The sequence below is a fragment of the Gordionus sp. m RMFG-2023 genome, chromosome 2, assembly GCF_954871325.1.
Source record: "Gordionus sp. m RMFG-2023 chromosome 2, tfGorSpeb1-WG-v2, whole genome shotgun sequence".
Taxonomy (NCBI): Eukaryota; Metazoa; Nematomorpha; class Gordioida; order Chordodea; family Parachordodidae; genus Gordionus; species Gordionus sp. m RMFG-2023.
The window spans coordinates 29,512,303-29,539,799 of record NC_088776.1 but is presented as its reverse complement, the minus strand read 5'-3'; the positions used below and the strand labels follow the sequence as shown (position 1 = coordinate 29,539,799).

The window sequence follows — 27,497 nt, the reverse complement described above, 5'->3', positions numbered from 1 at the left end:
AAAACTACATTATTTTAAAATTAATACAATAAAACGATTATGATTTTAGAAATTAGTTATAAAATTTTTAATAATATGTGTATTTATTATAGAAAAATTAGCGAGCTACTGCTATTTTTTTTAATGTAGCGCGCGCCCTACTGAAAAAAGTTGCACGCTAGTTTAATAACACTGGTTTTTGAACTTGGAAAAGTATCATACATTTGTATTTTAATTATTTAAATTTTCTTTTATTAAAAGTATTTGAATTCAATTCATTTTGTTCGAAGTATTTCATTACAAAAACAAATCAGGCAAATTTTATATTAAGCGATGGAGGACATGGTAAATATAAATATTACTAGTGATGATGAAGAAACAGAAGAAATCATTAACTAAGAGTGGTCTCAACAAAGTTAGACAGAGGTGGGTACGAAGTTACTCTTGGTAAAATTTGCGTGGGGATACAAACCTTTGAAGGAATTTATGTATTTTAATTGAAATTTTTTTTTAAAATATTTATAGCCTATTTTTTAAAAATCTCAAAATAAAGCCAACAAATCTCTGATGATATGAAGTTTTAAACTTATTGTAAACAGATAATCTCTAAAAATGAGAGAATTTAATATCATTCAGCACACCCTAAAGGATGTGTATAATTATATAAATTTTTACACTCATCAATTTTGAATAATTTTTTTAAAAATGAGTTAGGATTTTAGTATAGTTATTTATAAAATATAACAACTCTGCCGTCAAGTGCGGGGGCAGAAAATATTTTTAGTTAGCTAAAAATGAACGAGGATGCCATGCTGGTAAAAATTTAGAGAATGTTCTTTTACTAAAATCTAACAATTATTATTTATAATCATTTCGTTATATTTTCCAATTCGTTATATTTTATGTATAGCACTTCAAAACAGTTTTAAAAAAATCTTCAAAAAATTTTTGAGCAAAAATCCTTTTTTCTTGAAAAACAGATATTTTTGAATAAATTTTACTTTATAAATAAATCTTTTGTAATTTTTATGCATAAAAAATTTTACAAGATGAAATCAAAAATTCAAATGAAAAATATATTCAAAGATTTTTGTTCAAACTTTTCGGATTTTTTTTAAACTGTTTTAAAATAAATTTTAACAATGGACTAAATTATGCATTATTCACTCCTTACATAATTGTAATAAATGTATCTTTGTGTTTATGTCGTTTTAAAGAACTTTTATTAAGCTACAAAATAAAATTTATTATTTCTCTAACATAATTATTTTTCGAAATATTTAAAAATAAATGAGGTGCATTTTGTCAAAAATGTATCATTTTTCCGCGCTTTAAACGGCCATATCTTAGCGGGTAAACAGTGTTAGAAGGTAAAATTTCATTTTTTTCTTGGTTATAGTATATACCACCAGTATACAAAATTTAAGAAAAATTGAAGGGGGATGGGTTAAAAATCGACTTTTTTTAGTTGATTTGATATGGAATTCACCATATATATGGAGAAGGGGGAGGGAGACTAGGCAGGATCTGATTATAAAGAATAAGAAATTTTTAATTGTTGATAAAAGAAACATGAGCAAAAAGAATATTTACATAAAAATATATTCAGGATCATTTTTATTATCATTTATCTATATAATTTAAATAAAATTCTATATAATTTAAATAAAATTCTATATAATTTAAATAAAATGCATATACCAAATATCAGAATTAAGTGTATCGATATCGTTATTTTATAAAATTATTTAGTTCGATGAAGTGATTTTTTTACAAAACAATTTGAGGCTCTCGAATAGATGTGGAGATAGCTTTGTGAGGTAAGATCTTACCCCCATTAACGTAAATTTCGTCTTTTATCTCAACGTTTTCGCCCAGTACAGAAACATTTTCAATTCTTACCTAGATGAAATAATTTGGATAAATTATTTTTTAAATTTTGAGATTAAAAAGTAAATTGCTAGGACTGACGATGCAATCTGGGTATGCTAAGGCTAGAATAGCGTTTAAAGTATTTATTTTTTAATTTTTTTAAACTATTAAATGCGTTATAATTTTATTCTTATATACAAAAAAATTTTTTAAGAGTAAAGTCAGCAGCCTAGTCAATTCAGGGTGTATATCCCTATCTAATAGTTCTGAGGTCGAATCCAGCAAGGACCATGTTTTTTATAAAGCCAACTAGATGAAGCCATCCTTGGAGAGAACAATTAAATTATTAACAGGATATTTAGTTATATTCCATCATCTGATTCTGAAAAAAAAAATAATACTACATTGTGTCCCAAGAGTATAATATCAGTTAAATCTCTGAGCTCTAATATAAAAATATAATTGATTGTAATATTTTTTATTTTATATAATATAACTAAATATCCTGTTAATAATTTAATTGTTGTATTTCATAAGCTTATTAAATTATGATTATTATAATAGATATACATAAAGCATAAATCATTAAATATTTTATATGTCAGCGCCAATGTCTTTTATATTTCAATTTCATATCATTTTTGCACGTTTTTTTAAATTTAATAATAGGATTTTACCGGAATGGTATTCCATCATGTTTGAAATACCTACCCTATGAATTTCAGGCAATTTTGCCACAAACATTTGAACTTAATATGTATTAGTTTTCCATCAATTTTTTATTTATAAATTGCAAAAGCAAGTTTCATAAACCATTCGAGAAGACATTGAGAATACAAGATAATATAAGAGCATATGAAGACTAGGGCTGTGCCGATATTAAATATCGGATCGGTACCGATATTTATTGTTTTCCTAAAATCTTGGGCCGATACCTGTAAAAAACAGATCGATTTGATCTTTTTACTTTTCTTTTCTTTGTTATTTTATTTTATGTTATATATATTTATTTTACATTATAATATTTTCTAAATAATTTTTTTAAATTTATTTCTTTTTTAAAATAGATATATAGCATTTTAGAAGTTTTTATTTATAAATAGAAAGGAATACCCAAAGTTTTATTTATTTTAAATCTTTTTAAATAACGCGAATTTTTTTATTTATACTTTAAATAAAATAATTTTTTTTAAATATGATATCTGAATTATGGAAATATTACAAAAGACTGATAATTTAGCAAAATGCGTTATCTGCGGAATCATCTGAGTCTGCCACGGCATGAGATACAGATAGTCCATATCGTAGAAGCTTATTCCCAGGAAATCTAGGAGGCTCCCATATTTATTAAAAAATCTAATATATTATAATTTTATATATTAAATATTCAATTTTACAATTCATACCAACATAAAATGGGTATATTATTAAATATATATTATTTTAATTATAGTCTTAATTTTAGAAATAAAAAAATTATATTCATTATTTTATTTTTTGCATAAAAAATATTGATTTCTTAATTACATTTAGTTCAAAGAGGGGTGACGAAAAATCAATATAAATAAAGGATCGGTATCGGATCGGGTTTGAACCAATATCGGAAAATATTGGATCCATGAAAAATATGTGGATCGGCACAGCCCTAATGAAAACCTATTAATAATCTATTCATTAATCATAATTACAAAAAATGGTATAAAGAAATAATAATTAAAACAATAAATTTTAAGTCAAAATGATAAAAATAAAAATAAAAATATGTATTAAAAAATTAATGATCGTCTCCAAAAAAATTAATAATTTTCGTAGTCTGTAATATTTTTTCCCCAATCTTTTCACTATTAAACATGTTAATACAATATATAGTCAAATCAATCACTTTTCGGCCGACCCCTTTCGATTTCGATGAAAAATCGTAGGTTGGTTATATATGTCCCAAGATTATAAACAAAATTTTAGCGCATTAGCAACTATATTAGCGGAGATATTCGGGGTTAAAGGTCTAAAAAACGTCTTTTTTTGCTTTTTACTGATGTTAAATAACTAGTTTTTAATTTTAAACTAAATATGATCAAATATTGAAAATATCAATAGCTAAGTTAATAATTGATGATTATGGCGAAAACATCAAAATTAATTTTTGATAAAATATGGGTCATCTTATGGTCAGTTGAAAACTTGAAATTAATATTTCGAAATGTATATGATCTCCGATTTTTAATTTTTTTAAGAAATATTATCCGTTTACTATTTTTTTAATAATTTCTTCAACAATTAGCATGGCTAGATATTTATTTTATTAATGTGATTTTCGATTTTCCCCTTAATAATTTTCCTGCACTCCTTTAATCCTGCTTTTTTGCTCGTATGCTAGTCGGATTTTTTAATTATTTTTAATTTACATTGAAATATTAAAAAAATTATTAAAATTTTTTATCCTGCGAATATCTCAGGGGAATAAGGTTTACAAAGTTATATAATCCAATTTTATGATATATTATACATTAAAATATTTTTAATCAATAAAAAAATGAATTTTAACATATTAAAACTATTATAAATAGCGCCATCTATTTTTTTTAAAGTATAAAAATCGCAATATTTTTTTAAATAAATATCCAGCCATGCTAATTGTTGAAGAAATTATTAAAAAAATAGTAAACGGATAATATTTCTTAAAAAAATTAAAAATCGGAGATCATATACATTTCGAAATATTAATTTCAAGTTTTCAACTGACCATAAAATGACCCATATTTTATCAAAAATTAATTTTGATGTTTTCGCCATAATCATCAATTATTAACTTAGCTATTGATATTATATTCAATATTTGATCATATTTAGTTTTAAATTAAAAACTAATTATTTGACATCAGTAAAAAGCAAAAAAAGACGTTTTTTGGACCTTTAACCCCGATTATCTCCGCTAATATAGTTGCTAATGCGCTAAAATTTTGTTTATAATCTAATGGGAACATATATAACCAGTCTACAACTTTTTATCGAAATTGAAAGGGGTCGGCCGAAAATCTTGATTTTTTTGCTCATATATATATCAGAGACCTGCAAGCCCGGCCCTAAGCCCGGCCGTATTTTAAATTTTTTAAATATACCCGGGCCGGGCCGGACCTAAAAAATTTTATCCGGGCCGGGCCTAAAAAAATTTTTTTAAATATATCCGGGCCGGGCCGGGCCGTGCCTAAGATTTTTAAACCCGGGCCGGGCCGGGCCTTAATATTTTTTATAAAAAATTTTACATTATGAGTTATTGGTTATAAGATTATATTATATTATAGTTATGATTAATATAATATTGGGTGATGGTTAACACTACCTAACACCCACAGATCGATCTAATTATTAATTTCCTGAAAGATACCGGAAAACTCCATTTTAAATTACTTAATATATTTTAATATCTAAAATTTCAGTGCTCCCAAATTGTGTTAGAAAACTTAGAAGTTAGACTTAGAACAGTATGTATAATTATTATAAATATATTTTAAATTACTTAATATATGTTATTATCTAGAATTGCAGTGCTCCACTAATCATTATCAAATTTTGTTAGAAAAGTTAGACTTAGAACAGTTGTGTTAGAAGAATAGTTTAGAAGTGGATATATCCCATAAACAGATTTAAGTAATAAAAAATTCTTTTGAATTATTCTCTTTAAATAAAAATGTACATTGATATTTTTTAGCTTCATATATTAGTTTATAAAATCTATTTCAAATTAGATTAAATCTTTTTGTAAATAATATAAAATTTTAATAACATACTTTTTCTTATAACTATAATATTCAGTTTAAATTTATTATAATAAATAAATATAATAATTTCAATCTACATTATTTAATAAATATTGATATTAGATATTTATAATCAATGTAAGATATAAATAATTAATTAATATTTATTATCATTAGAATTAGTGATACTCAATCAATCAATTTTAAGCATTCAAGAAGCTAAAGTAAAAATTAATATTAAAAATCTTATAATTCATATCTAAATTTTTAGAATATTTCCAAAACAATCAATAAAAGGAATATCATGGCACAAAACACTAAAGATATAATTGACAAAATTAAAAATAATATTTATTCTTTTAAAAATACTAATAATACTTTAAAATCTGAAATTTGGTCTAAATTTAAAATAATAATAGATAATAATAATAAAAAAAATATTGGCTATGTGCAATGCATAAATTGTTCAAATTTATTATCTTATAATTATAACCATGGTACATCACATTTAAAAAGACATAAATGTGATGGTAAATCTATGAAAATTAATAATTTTTTTTTCACACCTGAAAAACCCACTTATAAATGTAATATGAAATATTTAAAACAAAAATTTATAGATCATTCCTTAACACTTTGCGCAAAAGATATTAGACCTTTCGAAATGATAGCTGGGAATGGGTTTCTTGAATTCAGCCAGGCTCTAGTCGATGTTGGGGCAACATATGGTAAAATAGATATCAACTCATTAATTTCACATCCCACCACTCTATCACGCCACCTTAAAGAAAAATGTAATAAAATAAGAAGCATTTTGGTTGATACTATTGCCCCAGTAATCAAGAATCGATTTATGGCTGCTTCCACTGATATATGGTGCGATGACCATAAAAAGAACTCGTTTATAACAGTTAACATGCACTATATATCAGATGACTGGAAGTTAGTGAAGAGAAACCTATTTACCGCTAAATTTAAAGAAGTGTCTAAGACTAGCCAAGTAGTTAAGGATGAACTATTAAAAAATTTTCATAATTTTAGTTTTAACAATAACGATTTTATTAATATAATTTTTGTTACAGACCAAGGTAAAAATATTATAAAAGCATTGGAGTTAAATGAACGATTAAATTGTTCTTGTCATTTATTAAATACAATTTTAAGAAATTCATTTAACTCCAAATATTTGGAAAGTAATGCCTTATTAATAAAATCAACAATAGATAATATTAAAATATTAGTGGCGCATTTAAAACAAAGTAATAATGCCAGCATTTAAAAGCCCTTTATCAAGATATAGAAGTCCGCTGGAACTCTAAGTACAATATGCTCAATTCTGTTTATTCTCAAAATGAAGAAATTAAAAAAGTTCTTCTAGAACATGGGGGATCGGAAAAGTATTATATTATAGACTTTCCGATCCTTCAGGATCTAGTCAACATTCTTGAGAATTTTAACAGAGCTATTGTTGAGTTACAGTCGGACTCTTGTATTCTTTTTAAAGTGGTAATATGGTATTATGAACTTCTTGAAGTTTGTAATACCTTTCAAAGCGAAAAAAGAGAAATAAAATTGATATTACTTAATATAAAGCATTTTTTAATTGAAAAATTTGTTTTACACAAGTATCATTTTATTTCTCTTTTTCTCTGTCCCAAATTCAAACAATTACGTATGTTGTCAGGGACAGATCGCAAGATGGCGGAAAACTATATAAAAGATTATATTAAATCACAAGAGGCTCAGGAAGTAAATGAAATACCATCGACCAGTCAAATTACGACTGTTGTTAAACAAACTGAGTCGTTTTATGACAAATGGGGCGATGGTAATTCTGGTAATATCTCAATACCCGATGATGAATATTATAATTATATAAACAAAAAAACAGATGAAATATTTAAGGTGGATAATTTGTTAGAGTGGTGGGCTTCTCATCAAAGCGAATTCCCAATTTTAGCAAAATTGGCAAAACGGGTATTGGCTATTCCTGCTTCAAGTGCAAGCTGTGAGCGGAATTTTTCCACTACTGGAAGAATTCTTGAAGAAAGAAGAAGTAATCTTCAACCTGAAAAGGTAGATATGCTTCTCTTTCTTCATGATAATTTGTGAATTTTTAATATCTTTCTTGAGTATAGGGTTTCGTCAATCATGCTGGTTTTTTACTTTGCAAACTGTCAAATATTTATTGCATTTATTATATTTTACCTTGAGTCATGAAAGTTTTTTATTATTTTTTTTACAATATATTATATAATACAATTATCTTATTTTGTTAAAAATTTATATTATTAAATAAATTATATTAATTTGTGCAATTTGATTATATTTTCAAAATACTATTTATTATACATGCATTTTTTTAAATAGCGATTTATTTTTACTTTATAAATTAAATAGTAAATTAAATACAATATATTATATTGTCAAAATATTTTCCATTTTTATAAATTATATATTAGTTTTATTATTTTTAAATGCAATATAAAATATAGTATATGCTCAAAATATTATTACCATTTTTATGAATATTAGTTTTATTTTAAATGCAATATAAAATATAGTATATGCTCAAAATATCCATTTTTATAAATAACAGTTTTATAATTTTTATAAATTTAATATAATATTCTCAAAATATTAGCTTTTTACATGTATTTTTTAAATAAAAATTAAAAATCACAAATAGAACCTTTTATATTCAAAAATATTATTTGCACAAATTTTTTATAGTATCAATTTGTAATTAAATATCTGAATAAAATATGAAATATACTTATATCCGGGCCTTAAATTTTAAAATCCGGGCCGGGCCGTAAAAAATTTTTTAAAAAAATATCAGGGCCGGGCCGGGCCTTAAATTTTTTAATCCGGGCCGGGCCCTAAAAAATTTTTTTAAAAAATATCCGGGCCGGGCTTAAAAATTTTAAAACCGGGCCGGGCCGTGCAAATGGTACCTCTGCAGGTCTCTGATATATATATCACAATATATATATATTGTGATTGTGATATATATATATATATATATATGACGATTTTAATTTGTAAGATAATTATTTTGATCTGATATTATATTAAAATTGAAATGTATTATGAAAAATTACATTAATAAATTTACACAATAATTATCATTTTATATATTAGATTTATAAAATATTATATTTTATCTTGTAATAGATGTTAATTTTCTTGATAACATATCATTTTCATAAACTTTTATTGCTTCTTCATATTCCTTTATAATTTCACTTACCAGCATAATATTACTAATATGATAAATAGAGTTTTAACTTTCATATATTATCTATTTTGCCATGTTTAAACTTTAAATTTTTTAAGACAACCTAATAATGTCAAGTGAAAATATTGTAGACATAACAAGATAAAAATTTTAGCTAAATATAAATTATTTTCTTCCCCAAATATGGATATTATAGAATTCTATTTTAGAACAAAATTTTAATTTGTATTGTACTGATTTTAAAATAAAATCCAGTGAACCGACAAGCCCCTTGTGCTGACCTGGTTCCCCATATATTAAATTTTATGATTAAAGTGCTATAATACAGCTATATTATATAGTTTAATTATTTCTTATGATATTTAAAATTAAATGGAGTGTAATTTGGAAATTTCCCTTTTTTAAATCTCAGGAGTTGGAAATTAAAATTTTATATTTTTATTAATGTGTGTCACTATCAAAAATTTTTTAAATTCGAAGAGGGTCGGGAGGTATTTTCAAAAATATCAACTGGATGCGATTTTTTAAACGGCAAATATCAACCCCGATCCGATATTTAATATCGGCGAAGATCTAATTACTATCATTATGTCCTCGAACGCTCTGTTATAGCCAAAAAAATATTATCAGATAAAAATATGAATTAAATTTTAGTTGTTTAATATTTTTCTTTTCTCTATCGTTAATTTCTAATTTTGGTTTAGTAAAGTTTTTTTAAACTATTTGATTTCTACAATAACTTAAGAATGAATATATGCTTTTACCCATTTGCCGATATCTGAATTCCAGCCAATAATGCAGTGATCCAACCAAGAATGTTGCCCGATTTTGGCACCTGGCATCAATATCGTATTTTTTAATCTTACACCTTCCTCAATTCTGCAATTTTTTCCAATGACAACGTTGGGGCCTATGATACAATCATTACCTATGTCCGCAGTTTCATCCTTAAATGTAAAAAAATTAACTGGTTGATATAATTAAAATTAGTAACCTGCAGAGGTATCATTTACATAGCCCGGCCCAGAGTTTTTTTAAATTTTTTAGGCCGGCCTAGTCTGAGTTTTATATTTTTGGTCTCGGCTCGGATTTTTTTTAAAAATTTCAGCCGGTCCAGGTGATTTATTTACAATATTATATTTATTTTTAATTTTTTAGATAATAATAGCGATTTAAAATATATTTTAAAAAAAATTTGAGGTTTGGCTAGGGTATTTTAAAAAAATAAAAAACGGCCGAGCGGCTTAGGGCTGAGCCTGCAAATCTCTGATAATAAAAGTAGATATAAGATCAACGAATATGATAAAAATTTGCAAGTTTAAATATGAATTTTCATACTATTATAACGGGTGCGATGATACCGTTTTTGACATCATTAATGCCTTTGTTTTGTTTCTTAACTATAAAGTCCATGTACATGCACATTCCAGTCAAGAAATCCTTTGGTTGACCTACATCCATCCAATAACCTATATAGCATTTATTATATTTTGTTTATAGTATAAGCTAAAATTCAAAGCTGATGGGGAAAATAGGTAGAATTGAGGGTTTAATAGATCCTTTTGGGCAGTAGTTGGAATCATCATTTTTGACCATGTTCCCAGTGATATTTTTGGGGAAGAATTTAATTCATTTTATGATATATTTCAGACAAAATTTAAAAAATATCAAGCCCAAATAAGTAATTGAATACAGTAAATGAGTCCGTTAGACCTAGTGGGGAGGCCTAAAAATTTCAATAATTAAACAGATTTTATCGTATAGGAAATTTGACCGTTAATTAAAAATAGTTATCTTGAAAATAGCATATTTCCTCTATCATATCATCAAAAAAATTTAAAATTTTATTTAAATATTGATTTTCTTGAAAAGCGTGCGCTTAGGTAGAGGATTAATATTTTGGATTTTCTTGAGTGTCCAGTAATTTATAATATTTTTTTAAAAAAAGAATATAAAATAACATTTAAAAAAAACGTTTAAAAAACAACACAGCAAATAAATTTTTAAAAAGTTAAAATAGTCATACTCCTCTAGTCTGATAACGGCCAAGAATCTTTAAATAATTTAAAATTGTAATGTAAAATTTCAAAGCTGATTTCATTTTTGATCAAAAGGGCACTCGAGATTGTGTTTCAGGACCCTTTTGGCTGATTAGTTTGATTAGGGATTTAGCCTCATCAGTTTGTTGAAACCCCGATGGGTATAAATTATTAATAAAAAAAGCCTTTGTAACATGTTTAAGCAACCAGGTTCATATATAAAAACAACAAAAATTCTGAAAAAATTAAAATTTTTACTTAGCAAAATCATATTGTAATTTATAAAAAAAAAAGAGAAAATTATAAAAAATTCTTAGCTTTCAGTATTTATTCCAGAATAAGTTATGAAAATCTAGGTATTTCAGCTAATTCGCTAAAGTTTAATTTGAATAGTGAGGTAATAAATTTATGTTGTGTGTGTGTGTGGGGGGGGGGGGGGGGGGGTAAATTTTTTGGAGTAATTGAACTCAAAATGCCCGCTGAATACTTATGATCGTCATGATGAGAATCAGAAAGAAATTGCGATTTTTTTATCATATCAAGGTCACATTTAACCAACTCTTGCTTACTTAAGAGACAATAAGTAATGAAATACCTTTATAACATATCGTGCTTATGATTTAAGAACTTACGTTGGTAAATATATTTTAGATGTGTTGTTCTTATTTTAATAAATGCAATACATTCTTGGTAAAAAATTCGCATAAAGGCGTGACAAATGTTTCGCTATAATGGGTTCATGATAAAAGTTTTAAATGTATTTGCTTCGAAAATAAATTGATAATGCGTTGACGATATTGTCTTTGCCACAAATGTTTCGCGGAAAAAATTACGGAATTGATTTGGCAATATCACCTTCGCTCTAAAATTCTTTCGCGATAAATTTGCGATCAAAATTTCGCGTTAAATGCTTCCCTGAATTGACCTGATACGATAAGAAACTTAGTATATTAATTTATAGAATATAATAAAACCCTTTAAATCCAAGGCAAATAGTTGTCCTTCATCAGCCATGTAAGGAAAAACATCCTTCTCAATAGAGGTTTTGATGGGTTTAATTCGTGATAGGAAAGATGGGGATAGAATATATAGTCCCGCGTTTATTTTGTTGGAAACAAAAATCTTTGGTTTTTCTGTAAACCTTTCAACTTCACCACCCTTTTCAGCTGAATAGACAACTACACCATATTTAGAAGGTTCGTCCACTTTTGTCACCTATTAAAATGCATACATATTATTATTATAAGAATTAAACTTAACAAAATGTTATTGGTTAATAATAAATTGTAAAAATATATATATGTCGTATTGGGAAGGAATCATGTGGGATTCGGAATCCCAACGTGGGGATTCGAGATATTCGGAATCTTTTTTTTTTAATATTTTTAAAAAATATTCCGAATCCCCATGTATATTTTTTTAAAACTTTTAAATTATATTATTTTTCTTCCATTTTTTGCCGTCTGGCTGGCACCGAAAATTTCATTTTTTAAGATATTTTATTTTCTGTATTTGTAAATTTATATAAAATAAATTCATAAACATTTTCTTATGAATATATATTTTAAAATACTAATTATAAAAAATACAACTCATTTTGCAATTGCATAACAATGCAATCCCATAGTTTATGGCGTTTCAAGATGGTCCTAAACAATTTTAGCAGTTTAAATAAAAAATTAATATATTTTATGCACATCAATTAATTTGAGGACTATATGTGGTTATTATAAAAATAACTTAAATAACCTAGGATTGATATATCTTTGTTGGGAACTTAAAAGATTAGAGGCAATAAATGATGTTGAAATTCTTCCAGCAAACGTTTCTACCTATATTTTATTTTGTTTTTAATATTTTCCCTTCTAAATTTACAGATATTAATTTTATCTGTCCTATGGATAGGTAATAACCGTGATCACCTAATAAAGATATTTTGTCCAATTATTTGAGAATACCTTACCAGGTATTTTATGCTCGTTATGATAACCAAGAAAAAATATTAAGTTCAAATGAAATGGATTTAATATCATGTTCTGATAATGATATTGTTATTTATATTTATTACTTATTTTTTGTCTCCTATTCATATAGGATTATCCAACACAAGGGAGGTCAATAGTAAAAAATAATGTCATTCATTCTTATTTTATTTTTTAAATTTATATATTTTCTGAATCTAACGAACCTCAACATCTAATAATGGTATTATAGAAAATTTTAATGCATAAATTGAATAATTTTTAAAAATATCAGATATGTGTGATTGATACACCTTATCAGTTGTCAGACAACGCATCTTCCGATTCCGAGTACTTATTCGATATTTGAAATTGGTGATATATACATTGTGCTTCTAATTATTTGTTTAAATTTTATATTCTATAAAAGAGAAATATGCCTATGCGTTTGGAGGACTTGATCGATAGCAATGGTAAAAATTACTCAAATATTTGTTCATGAACAAAATAAATTAGATTTAGCTATTATTGATCATATCCTGGCAATTCTCTCCTCCTTACCGAGTTTACAGAATTAGATAAGCTATAAAAATAGTTTCATTAAATTTATTCTACAAGAAATGTTAGATATAAAAATCTAAATACTTATATTAAAGAAGAAGATCCAAATAGTAATAGTAGCGATAAACTTACCAAAGTTTATATTTCTAAAATAATTGTTTAGATTTAGAATTGGACATGTTAATACAACTCGTTCAATCAAAGAATATACCGACATGGGTAAGATATAAGAAAAACATTTCCATTGTCCAAATTTTAGATATTATTGGTAGCAGAGGTGATTTATTTGTGAATCAGAAGAGTCAAATTGTAATGGTAAAAATTATTCACTATATTTTATAAAACAAATGGCACTAGATTTAACAATTATTGAGTCTTTTGATGCTCTTTTGCCTTAAGTTAAAGAACATAAGGAAATAGATAAGATATATAAATGATATTTATCATAAAATTATTAGATATTAAAAATATTGTATTCTAATTACAATATAATCCTGTATAGGGCTGTGAAGTGATAAAATTTAAAAATATTTAAACTTTTTAATTACCAATAAATTCCTTTTAAACTATTCACAAAAATATTAAGTATGTCATAAAATAATAAAAATTAACAAATTAATACTGGGTAAGCTAGAAAAATATTAACTCCATTTTAAAAGTAAGATTTTCTAAAAATTAGGCTGAGTCGAGGGCGATCCTTTTTTATATAAAAAATCATTAAAAGCTAAATAATTTATCGATAGCGATTTTCCTTGATATTAAGAAAATCTAATTATATTTTTAACGATTAGGGAAAGAGGGGATATTATATTTACAGATAAGCCATCACTTTTTTTATTGAATACCAATGAGGAAAATTAGGTCGCTACTAAAATAGCAAAGGTTTCAAATAAAGATTCGCTCTTTCAAATTGTCCATAATATTACTAATAGTCATTGTTAAAAAAATGTTGGCTATAAAATTACATAGAAAAATAGTTGTGCTACCATTAATATTGGGAAGTATTTCTAATATTTTAATAAAGGGCCCTTTCCTTTATTTCTTATTTAAATAATCGTGGCGTCAAAACTAATTTATTCTCAAATAATTGGACAAAATAACTTTATATTAGGTGATCACATGTTATTACCAATTCATAGGACTGTTAGAACTAATATCTATCCTAAAAATTTAGAAGGAAAAGTAATAAAAATTGAACAAAATAAAAATATGGGTAGGAACGTGTGCTGGAAGAATTTCAACACTATTTATTGCCTCTATAAAACTATAAAAATAAATGATTTTTAAGTTCCCAACAAAGATATATTAATCCTAGGTAATTTAAGTTATTTTTATAATAATCACATATACTCCTCAAATTAATTGATGTATATAAAATATATTTTTTATTTAAACTACTAAAAATATTTAGGAGCATCCAGGAATGTCATAAATTATGGGAAAACATTGTTATGCAATTGTTAAATGAGCTGCAATAAATAATTTTTTATAATATAATTCGGATTTTTTAAAAATAGATATTCATATGAAAATGTTTATGATTTTATTTTAAAATTTACAAAAACAGAAAATAAAATATCTCTAAAAATGAAATTTTCTGGTGCCAACAAGACGGCAAAAAAAGGAAGAAAAAAAATGTAATTTAAAAGTTTTAAAAAAATATACATGGGGATTCGGAATATTTTTTAAAATATTTTAAAAAAATGATTCCGAATAAAACGTGAGGATTCAAGATCTCGAAACCCCACGTTGGGATTCCGAATCCCAATACGACATATATATATATAAATTTTCCTAAGGTTTATAATTTCGTTATGTCACTTTTTTCTTATTTGACCCAATTATTTTAATTGGAATAGTATTAAATGTTGACAAGTCTCTTATGGGCCATTATCAAATCAATCCTTTTAAAACCCGACCATTTCAGATTTTGTTAAAATTTGCTATATAAGATAATGAAGTGTTGTAATTGAAGAATCCAAAATATTAGCTCCTTTACTAGAACCGGAGATATAGGGACTCAAAGTGACTCTGCTTAGTCATTTTTCAAAAAAAATGATTTTTTAAAATTGGGATAACTTTAATATTAGATGTACTATAAATATCTGTCATGACTCGTTTTATAGTCATAAGTAAACTCTTACATGCATTTTGAAAATAAGTTAATTTTTAATTTATATATTTTTTTTTAAATTGCGATCAAAAATTTGTATTTGATTTTTTAAATGTCAGTATAAAAATTTTTCCCAAATTTCAGGTATTTTGTAAAAAGTGCCAGGAAATGTTCGTATAAAAATTTTCAGAGTGGCAAACAAAAGAAGTACAGAAAATGCTTAAAATAAGAATACCGCTAGATGGCGTTAATAAATTCAAATAGCCTAAAACTTCATTTTTGAAAATATAAGTCAATCTATCTTTTTTTAGAATAAAATTGCACTGCACAAAAATAAAATTTACGCTAGATAGCGTAAGTAATTTAAAATATCTAAATCGTCAGTAGATTATTTTATTTATTCGATAATATTGAATTAATTCATAGTAAAATTATTTATAGCATAGAAGCATATTGATTTCCTTAAACTTAATTTGTATATGGCCATTTCGGATTCTTCCTAGTTAAATTATAAGTTCTTCTTGTAGTGGTCATAAGGTTGACGACAGTTATAATATCATTTTTCGGAAGAATAAGAATATCAGGTATTGAAGGATAATAAAAGGAATTAGAAGGTCCATTAGGGTATAAAAATATTACCCTTATCTCATCAGCATTAATAATCGCTAGAATATAGGCCACCCACTATTCATTATCATAAAAGCATGTTACATACCATTTTATGTCATTGGTTATCTCGCCTATTCGATTTTGAATATTTTGTGGTGTGGTTTAAACTAGTGTTGTTAAACGGCTAAGCCGAGTCGACTTAGCTACGACTCGAGATTAGTTAGTCGGCTCGCTTAGTCGGCTCATTTAGTCGGCTCGCTTAGTCGGCTCGCTTAGTCGGCTTGCTTAGTCGGCTCACTTAGTCGACTCAGAGGTTAGCTTGAGTTTAATTTAAATTTAGAGCCAAAATTTATTTTTTGTTATTGAGATGTTTTAAATAATACTGTAGATTTTATTTATTTATTTTTAGTGAAATAATTTATTTTATTTATATTTAATGTTAATATTTTATTATTATCAAACCAAAAATTTTTTTTAATTTTATTTCAAATATGTTTTGATCTTATAATAAAAATGGATTTATTTATTTGATTTTTTTAAATATAAAAAAATTCATATTTTCGAGATAAAAATTTTAAGCAAAAAATAATTTTTGAAATACAAAAATATTTTTGAAACATATTTTGTTGATTTTTTTATAAATTTTTAAATCTTTTTTAAGAAATACTTGTTAATTTTATCATAAATAAATAAATACTTTTAGGTCAAATCTTCTATAGTTTTTTTATATTATTTTTATAAATATATCTATATTTTAAGTTTATTTTATTATAAGAGGTGGTTTTTCTAAATAATTTTTTTATAAATATATCTATATTTTAAAAATATATAAAAGAGCTGGTTTTTCTTTTTCTAAATAATTTTTTTTATAAATATATCTATATTTTAAGTATATTAAAAGAGGTGGTTTTTCTAAATTATTTTTTTATTAATATTTATGTCAAACTTTTTTTAATGCGACAATTGTCATATGCGTTATTTTTTAAGATTTTTGGACACAAAAGGGTTATAATATAATTTATATTGTAAAGATATTATATTATAAATTAAATGAAGATGTTCCCTGGAAAATGATAATTATCATAATAGGTAGGTATTTTTGAACATATAAGATTTTTTTGTGACGCTAATGGGCAAAAATATGTTTCTTTAACAGGTAAAATTTAATGTAGATGTACCCTAGATAAATGACAATTGTCATAATAGTTATTTTTAAAGTTTTTTAAATTTTTTTGACTTAAATAGGCTAAAATAATTACTGCTAACATGTCTAAATAAAACTTCAGTGAAGATGTACCCTAGAAAAGTAACAATTGTCATAATCGTTGTTTTTAAAGTTTTTCGAATTTTTTTGACGTGAATGGGCTAAAATAAGCATTGCTAACATGTTTAAATAAAATTTAAGTGAAGATGTACCCTAGATAAGTGACAATTGTCATAATCGTTGTTTTTAAAGTTTTTCAAATTTTTTTGACGTAAATGGGCTAAAATAAGCATTGCTAACATGTTTAAATAAAATTTAAGTGAAGATGTACCCTAGATAAGTGACAATTGCCATAATCGTTGTTTTTTAAAGTTTTTCGAATTTTTTTGACCTAAATGGTCTAAAATAAGCATAGCTAACATGTTTAAATAAAATTTTAGTGAAGATGTACTCTAGATACGGTGTTTTTTAAATATCTATTTAATGTATAATATAAATTTGAAATCTAATGGGGCGAAAACAAGAAATTGAACCCGAACCTTGAGGAGAAAACCCGCTAACCAAACCTGGGTAAAAATTTTGCCGGGTTCGCATCCCTGGGCGATAATGTTTTTGCCGAAAAGATTTAATGTCATTTGATTCTAGAAACAATAAAGGAATAACTGATTTTCTAAAGTTTTAAAATTTAAATAAAATGATTATTAAAAAATTAATTGTCTAAGAAATATAAGATAATTATTTCTCGTCAGAATAGAAAATACATAAATGTAAATTGGAGACAGGAAATAGTTGAAAAAATGAATTAAACCATATAAACAATGTGTTAGAAAAGAGCGCCCAAGAAGATTATAAAAAAATGTAATTCATTGTTTTATAAATTAAATTCATTAAAAAAACTTTTTAAATAAATTTCGTGTCGTCGCCGACAATTTAGTAGGCGGTGGCAAAATCCACATCTGCTAATCATTTATATCAATACTCTCCGTTTCATCTCCTCCTATCACCATATACTCCGTCTTTTCTCTATTTACTTTTAATCCGTGCGTTTCTAGGATATTTATCCAATTCACTAACCTTTCTTTCATTTCATCCTTGGATTTGGCAAGTATCACAATATCATCTGCAAATATCATATTCCACGGGACTGTTTGAGGTATAGACTGTGCTAATACATCTATTACTGTAATGAAGAGAAGTGGGCTGAGAGCCGACCCTTGATGAACTCCTTCGGCTATTGTGAAGCCTGCTGAAGTACCTGTTGTGCTACGGACCATTGTTGTATGTCCCATATACATATCCTGTATTATTCTTATATATTTTTCGGGAACTTTTTTGTGGCGTAGCGCCCACCAGATAAGTTTTCTTGGGATGATTCTATCGAAGGCCTTTTCTAGATCGAGAAAGACCATGTGTAGCTTTTTGTTCTTTTCTCTGTATTTTTCACTCATTTGCCTAATTGCATAGATAGCATCGGTTGTTGATCTTCCAGGCATAAAGCCAAACTGTGTCTCTCCTATTTCGATTATATCTCTTAATCTTTTTTCTATTATTTTTTCGTATAGTTTTAGACAGTGTGACATTAGTTTTATGCCCCTGTAATTTTGACAATTGTGTGGATCCCCTTTATTTTTGAAGATAGGAACTAGATAGCTCTGCCTCCATTTTTGGGGGACCTCTTCATTTCCAAGTATTTTATTGTACAGATTTGTGAGGAGATGTATTCCATCATCTCCTAGTGCTTTAAGGCTTTCTATTGGAATATCGTCTGGACCCCTAGCTTTGTTGTTTTTCATATGCTTGAGGCATGTGATTATTTCTTGTTCTGTTATAGGTTGTACAAGGTTTTGACAAGGGGAGTGTTCGTCGAGATGCAATATGTGGGAATTAAAGTTGAGAAGCTCCTGAAAATATTTTTTCCATCTATTCATTATTTCTTTTTCCTTTATTATCAATTTCCCATCTTTATTTTTGATTACTTTCGGAGCTCCGTTTATATCCCTAGAGTTCTTTTCTCGCTGTTTGGCTAATCTGTATATTTTATTTTGCCCTTCTTTGGTATGTAGATCTTCGTACATGTCATCGTATGCCATAGATTTGGCCCTAGCCACCGCCTTTGTAGCTAATCTCTTGGATTTTTTGTATCTTGACTTGTCATCTGCATTTTTGGATTTGTACCATATTTTATAAAGGGCTTTTTTCTCCTGTATAGTGGTTTGTACCTCTTGATTCCACCACCATAGTTCTTTGTGTGATTTGTTGCCTCCTCTTGTCAAGCCTAGCGTCGATTTTGCAGTGTCTATTAATCTGGATGAAAGGTCTGTCCAGATTTTTTCACTGACTTGTGAGCAATTTATTGTTTCAATGTTTGCATTGATTGCAAAGGCATCTGTCATTGTTTTTAATTTGCCCCATTTGATGCATGGTTCCAGTTTTATCTTATTTTGAGTGGATTTATTTGAGATTTGTAAATCCATGATTAGTAGCTTGTGTTGCGCGGCGATATCTTCTCCTGGGATGACTTTGCAGTCTATTACATCTTTTAATCTTCTGCGAGAGATTAGCATGTAATCTATCTGTTTTCCTAGTACCACTTTCATATGTTATTAAATGACTGTCTTTTTCCCTATAGTAGGTGTTGGTTAAGGCAAGGTCGAAGGCTTGCGCAAATTTCAGTACGTGCTCTCCTTCATCATTTCTTTCTCCGTATCCAAAACCACCCTGATGCCTTTTGTAGCTATCTCTTGCTTTCCCCACATGTGCATTAAAGTCACCACCAATTATGACTAGGTCATCCTTAGAGGTTTCCATTACAGCTTCATCAAGGATAGCTCTAAAGTCATCTTTCTCTTCTTCCTTGCAACCCGTTTGAGGAGCATATACTGATAGGATGTGTAGTATTGATTGACCAATGCAGAGTTTTATCTTCATTAGTCTATCAGAGATCCTGTTGACTTCTACTACTGAAGAGGTTAGGTCTTGGCTGAGGATGATGCCGACACCGTTCGTATTGCTAACAAGTCCATTATAGTACAATTTATACCCATCTCCAATCATCAAAGTTTTCTGTCCTTTCCATTTCGTCTCTTGTATGCACGCTATATCAACTTTTCTCTTGTTCAACATTGATGCCAAATCTCTCGTCTTACCTTTAAGTGTCCCAATATTCAAACTTGCCAGTCTTGTCTTCTTTGCTTTGAACTTTACTTTATTTTTCACAGGATGGAGGTCTACACCCTGCGCGTCGCATGGAGGGAACGCCTTAGCTTTCATATTCATATTTTCATTTGTGTCCTTCATTTTGTTTATTGGACAGGTATCCTTAGCACCCGGCTATCCAGGCCTGTCGGTGACCGGGGTGTCATCTCTAAGCTCCGAAATTCATCATACCATATGTCTTTACACATCAGTCATCGAAGAAAAACTTGAAAGTTTTTATGGTTCTTACCAGGATTGAACCCGCGTCCTTGTTCATACTCGTGTTTCCAAGCCTACATCTTACCCATTAGGCCACCCCGGCGATAAATTAAAAATTCAAATGAATAAAAAAAAATTTAAAAGATTTTTTATTGTGCTCATAAATTAAAATTACTAACCATATACTTCATAAACATATTTTATAACAAATAAAGAAAAATTTTAGAATAACCCCTCATCTAAAAATATAAATTTCTAAATCACACCTCTTCATCCATCGTTATAAAGGTAAAATTTATTATTTATCCATAATTGAATAAAGGAGAAAATTCTGATTCCCCATCATTTTTGACAAAAAGGTTTATTTTTAAATTTTTAAACAAGCCACTATTTCTGTCCTAAGGTATGGTTTATTAAATTGAATATTATTATTTATATTTTATAGATTAGTGTAAGCATGGAGATTTTATTTCATAATCATCTAATTCTGAAAATTCAAAATTCATTATCATAGCCCAAATATACTTTAGTGTAATATCATATATTCAATAAACTAATTCTATCATTACCGAATGTTAAATGTGTCCAAAAAATGTATTAGTTTCAAAATCTTCAGGTACTATTTTTGGAAGGTGAATGTGTTCTAATTTTTTAGAAATATTCAGCATAATAAAACTAATTCCCCCATTCTTTCCAATCACGTAACCCTGGATAATTACACTTTCAATTTCGTAACCCTTTTTATTTAACTTCATTTATCTTTCTCATAATGAGATTATTGTTCCTATGTAGTCATTTTACCTCAGTTTATTATTTTATCATATAATTTGATTTAAATCAAAAAAATCGAGATTTAATAAAGAAAAAAATATGATTATTGCCAACCCTATCAGCTTTGGGTAGAACTAGGGTAATACCGATACCATATTTTGGAAACCGATCTTATATCATGTTGATATCGGTCGATTACTTATTCAATATCGCTTCTAATTGTATTGTACCCATCAACTTTTTTATAGAATATCATCTATAATTATACTATAGCATACGTTGTTTAATATATATTCTACTATACCTTATTTTAATTAAATCATTTTAGGCTTATTTATTCAGCTTATTCATCAATTCCTAAGTTATTTTTACCACAATTTAATCTTATATTTCAATTAAATGATATCCAAGCTCATTAATACATTAAAACATTTAAATATTCAGTGTTTTAATTACAAACAGAGTTGGGCAGTAATATGTATTCAAAATACTAAATATAAATACTTTATATATTTATATTTAGTTGAATATTTAGAAAAGTATTTAATATTTCTATTTTAAATTTAAAAAAATAAAAAGTATTCTGTATTATAAATTGAATTTTAAATTTCCAATTCACAATTATTTTATTTAAATATTAAATCTTTTTATCCCCCTTTTATATACTTTTATAACTCAAATGAATGAAAGTTGATTAACCAAATAGCATTTACAAATCTGTAAACATTATTATTGAAGAATCCTTCCAAATCTATTTCAAATCTTGATAAAATTTCAATATTTGGGAAATTTTTATTTTTAGGATGTTAAGATATCCCAGATGCATTACTAGTTGAACTATGGTAAAACAGGTTAAATATTGATAAAGTTCTAAAAAAATGCTATATGCTTTGCATTTGTGTTGCTAAATGACTCAATTTGAGGCAATTTTTAAAAATGGCTAACTAAATTTCATAAAAATATTATGCAAACCTGAATATTTTGCTCATTGATGTCAAAAAGTAATGGAGATCTATAAGCAAAATCTCAGTTAGCCGTTTTAATAAATAGGCTCAAATTGAGCCATTTACCAACACTAATATGCATAATTACAAACATATTTTTGACTAATTTTCTAACATATTAAAATTATTATACATTCAAAATTTTGTTAATAGATGTCCAAACTAGAGGTCTGCATTGGGCGAGTTTTAAGCCTAACCGCTCATCTAAGTTGGCGGGCAGGCAGACAAGCGAGCGGGTTTATAAAATGGGTGGGCAGTTGGGTGGGTTAAAAAAAATATTTAAGCTATGGGCGGGCTAAAAAATTTATAACTAGTAAGTGTTATTTAAAATCATTTATGTATAAATATTAAAAAAAATGCTCCATTAAATTTCAACATTTTTAATACCAATTTTCCATGGAAGAATATAACAACACATGGATGAAAATCTGATTTTACCAGTTTCTTCAAAAGCAAGAGAATTCAATTAAAGGTATTAAATTATAAATGCAATATTTAAAAAAATAGTATCCACATCAAAATTAAACAAAGATGGGAAGATGTGGCTGTTACAAAGGAGAGCACCTTACCTAATGACATAACAAGAGTTTTTGTATAATTTAGCAAGATTTAGACTACTAAGTTTAGTTTAAGTTTATCATTTATAAATAACTTTTTTAAATTACGTTTTTTTATTAATGGTTTCACTTTTTATTTAAATATCTCATTTAAATAGAACTTCAAACGGATATCTTACTTTGATGGAAATGACAAGAAAAAGATTCATCGAAGCTATCAAGATTAACCAGTGCTTCTTCTGAACAAGTAATTAACTTGCTGGAAGGTTTATAGAACAAAAAGGAATGAGTGTGAATCCAGAAAATGTGGATTCATTATTATTTTTGCATTATAATTAGAAATAATATCAATAATATTAATTTTATATTTATATTTTTTACATAAATATTTTATTAAATCAAATAAATTCCTTCTATAATTTAAATTGAATATTTTTTTTTGCTTAATATAACAATTTCCTAAATTATAAAACTTTTTAGTAGGGGTGTAGTGCTAAAACTGAATCATTTTTTTAAATTCGATTTTAAAATTATAAAGAATGACCTTGTTTGTTGAGCAGCAGGGGTAAAAAAATTTTAGACTAATGGGCATGTGGGTAGAGAATTTTAGACTCATGGGCAGGCAGGTGGGCATATTTTTTTAAAAACTATGGGCAGGTTGTGCAGGCAGGTTAAATTTTTTAAAATATTAGACAGGCAGGCTTATGGGCTAAAAACCTGCCCATTGTAGACCTCTAATCCAAACCTTTGTGCCATCTATGAGCAAAATCTTCAAGCTTTCAGAATATTTCTAGATAAAATATTGAATTAGTCATTTTAAAAATAGGCTCAAATTGAGTCATTTAATACTACTAAGTAATTTAGCTTGATTAGGATTTTAGCCAAAATAATATTATGTATGCAGATTGCTCATAAATGACAGAAAGGTTTAGACCTCTATTTACCAAATCTTTAAGCTTAAATATTATTTTGGCTAAAATTTTAGTTGAGCCATTTTTAAAAATAGGGCCACTTAACAACATTAGTCACAATAAATTTCTGAAACAAGATATTCTTAAATAACACCTAAATAATTCTAAAAAAAATAAATTCAGTCAATTTTTGCACACATACCTGCCAATTGCATATTAAAATTTATATACATTAATATTTATTGCTTACTTTTTTTGTAAAAGTTTCATAACCTTATAAAAATTTAATAAACTTTAATAAATTGGAAAAAATGATTTTGCTATTTTATTTTTTAAAAATAGAGCTTATTCTCTTTTTGTTAAAGTTATGAAGGTTTATTAATTATATTTTAAATATTTATGACTACCTTATGGAAAAATAATTTTTTAAAAGGATAGAAGGTTAGCTTATTAATAAAAGCATTTCAATCAAGATTATCATTTTTAAAAAAATTATAGTGAATTTGCTAACATTAGGTTCAATCCTCCCAAAATCCTACCTCTCTCCTAAAATCCCACCTTCAGCCTCATCATGGTGGGTGAGTGGCAATGTTTTTTGGTGGCTAATAGAGGTTTAAAAGGTTTATCACCATCTCCTTGAAAGGATGTAAAAACCACTTAAAAGGGTTTATGGAGAAAGGGCATCTGATTGTAACCTTACTAAAAAAGTTCCTAATGATTCCACAGGATCAAATCCAGTATAATTATTCCACTTATCATAATCTTATAGCAACTCTGGGATATTATAAATATATATATTTATGATAAATAATCCATATCAAGCTTACCACTAATGTGCCTTCCTTACCATGATTTTCATGAAAGACAATCATTTCTTTAAATGGGAAATTACAAATAATATCACTATTTAATACAAAAAATGGTTTATTGCAATTAGGAGCAGGTAATAAAAATTTTTTGGCTTGAGCAATAGCACCAGCAGTTCCTAAAGGTTCTTTGATTTCACTTGAAATTGATATTTTAATTCCAAGCTATATGTTAATGAAATTATTGCCAACTTATAAAATAACTTTTTTTTCATAAATTTTAAGTTCATCTTCCAATTGATCAGCTTGATAACAGACAGCCAGAATAATATGATTTACACCAGCCTAGAAATAATAAAATTTTAAAGTAAAAATAAATATTACATCAACTAAGGCTTCAATCTGATGAACTACTATTGGTTTATTACAAAATTCTATTAATGATTTAGGTTTAGTTAAAGTAAGTGGTCTAAGCCTGGTTCCATACCCGCCTACCAAAATTAAAGCTTTCATTATAAAAACGTGGAATGAATGAATGAAAGGAGAGCTTCGATTAAATTTTGTAGTTTTCCAAAAAGAGGTAAATGCCGCAGCTGACTTGGTAGACTTTGGGTTAAACGAAAACTTTCCCTTTGCTAATAGGATCGTTTCATACGCCGACGATATTGTCGTAATATCAAAAAACATTGAAGAGACTGAAAGACTGATTTATCTTATTTATTAAAACCCTAAACCTTAGAGTTGGTATAAAGATAAATTTCAAAAAAACTGTTATCCTTCCCTCGCCTAATACACCACCACTCCAAAATATTTTGGTAGGTGAAAACGTAATCAAAAAAGCAAACAAAATCAAATACCTGGGTGTGACGCTCAACAACAAAGGTGAATGCAAGGAGGAAATAATGATTAGGACGCAAAAAGCGAAAAGGGCATTCTATATGTACATGAAAATTTGGAAGTCTAAGAAAATATCGGTTTTTACGAGATTGAGGCTATTCAACTCAACGATCATCCCCACTTTATTATACGGAGGTGACGACATATGGGAAGCTAACAAGACTGACTTAAGACGTATCCAATCTTTTATAAACAATTGCCTGAGAACGATTAATGGTATTTTTACCCCAAAGTCATCTCTAACTCTAACCTCTGGAGGAAATCTAGCCACAGTCCGATAAATATTACATTAAAAAACGTCGGATATAGTTCCTAACCCATATAATAAGAAATTCCGATCACAACCTCGCACATGATGCTATTGTCTGACTATACACACACAAAGGGAAAATACTAAATATAAATTGTTATGGTATTATAAAGCTATAAAAGACGTGATGGAGCTGAATGTAAACATGAAACAATTTATAAAGCTTAATAATTTCAAAAGGTCAATTAGAAAACTCTTTCGCATCAAAGATAGATATTTCAGATGAAAACGTTCCTGGGGATCTCTCGTTCACACATCTTTTCCTTACTTTTCTTATTTTGATTCTTATGTGGATTTATTCCTTTTTGAAAGGACTCTTCTTTAATTTCCCTCAAAAAATAAATAAACTAGCATTAATTCAGTAAAACTTTTTAGAATAAATTATCAACCTCCCACCTTTAATTTAAAGTAATTAAATTTAAATGCAGTTCTTGGGTATAGGCTCTTTTTTGGTCCCGCTCTTTTCCTTAAAGCCTATAGACGTTTTAACAACATTTCTTAGGAATATTGTGCGTACAAGTGCGTGCGGCTTGCCCACAAACGTGTGGAGGGCTCCTCGTATTTTTCTTTTCCCCCCAAATTAATCAATTCCAATTAGATGGAAATGAGGAAAAGCTAGCGTAGCTTTGTTGTGTATTCAACAATAGAGGGCTATGCGCTATATATCACGTATCACAAATAATTACAGTACGTAAGCATTTTCTGGCCTGGAAGTAAATAAAATATTTTCAAATATTCTTAACGGAAAAATCATATAACATCAATTATTTTATAAAATATATAAAAATATAGGTGAAAATAAGTATTTAGTATAATTAGGTTTAATATATTTATAATCATTAGAACATAGTGGCCGGAATATATTGAAAATAAAAAAAATGAATGATTATATCTCATCCAAAAATATATATTACTAAATATATGCTCTTTCTTCTATCCTCTCTAGCTGGGCCCTCATAAAAAAATAGATAAATTATTATATGAATACTAATGATATTCTCACCATAATGTCTATCAATCAAAGAGGACATTTTAAATCTCTAGAATCTGCGATAAATTTATAGAAGAACGGCTATTGATGTTATCATTATGTGGAAGATAACATAAATATATATATAATATTTTTTCTTTTAGGATTTTATATAATTTTAAATAAATTCTGATTTATTTAACGTAATCAAAGATATAATCAAAATGTTCTTTAAACATAAATAAAATTTCATGAAAAAATTTGTCCAAAAATAGTCTTAAAAATCCCGATTCGAGTCAATCTTAAAAACAGCTCAAAATAATAACCTAAATAATATTTGGTAAGCCTATAGATTTTGCACTTAACTGGCAGAAAAATTTGGACATCTATATGCAAAATCTCGATTACATAATATTATTTTAGCTAAAATCTAAATCCAGCCATTTTGAAAAATCTAGCTTTTTAACAACACTATCCAGGAATAGGTTTTATTGGAAAAATAATGACTATGATTAACTGT

The 27,497-nt window shown here is 27.0% G+C and overlaps 1 protein-coding gene across 1 annotated transcript; it reads right to left on the bottom strand.

The window, feature by feature from the left end:
* Positions 1-1,643: 1,643 nt before the first annotated feature.
* On the bottom strand, positions 1,644-25,334 carry LOC135923843 (mannose-1-phosphate guanyltransferase beta-like). The gene is made up of 7 exons (XM_065458819.1): positions 25,185-25,334; positions 25,065-25,145; positions 24,822-25,025; positions 11,864-12,104; positions 10,189-10,319; positions 9,615-9,797; positions 1,644-1,881 (listed from the first exon to the last, which is right to left on the bottom strand). The coding sequence occupies exons 1-7, from the start codon at positions 25,311-25,313 to the stop codon at positions 1,750-1,752; spliced, it is 1,101 nt and encodes a 366-aa protein (XP_065314891.1). The 5' UTR covers positions 25,314-25,334; the 3' UTR covers positions 1,644-1,749.
* Positions 25,335-27,497: the final 2,163 nt, after the last annotated feature.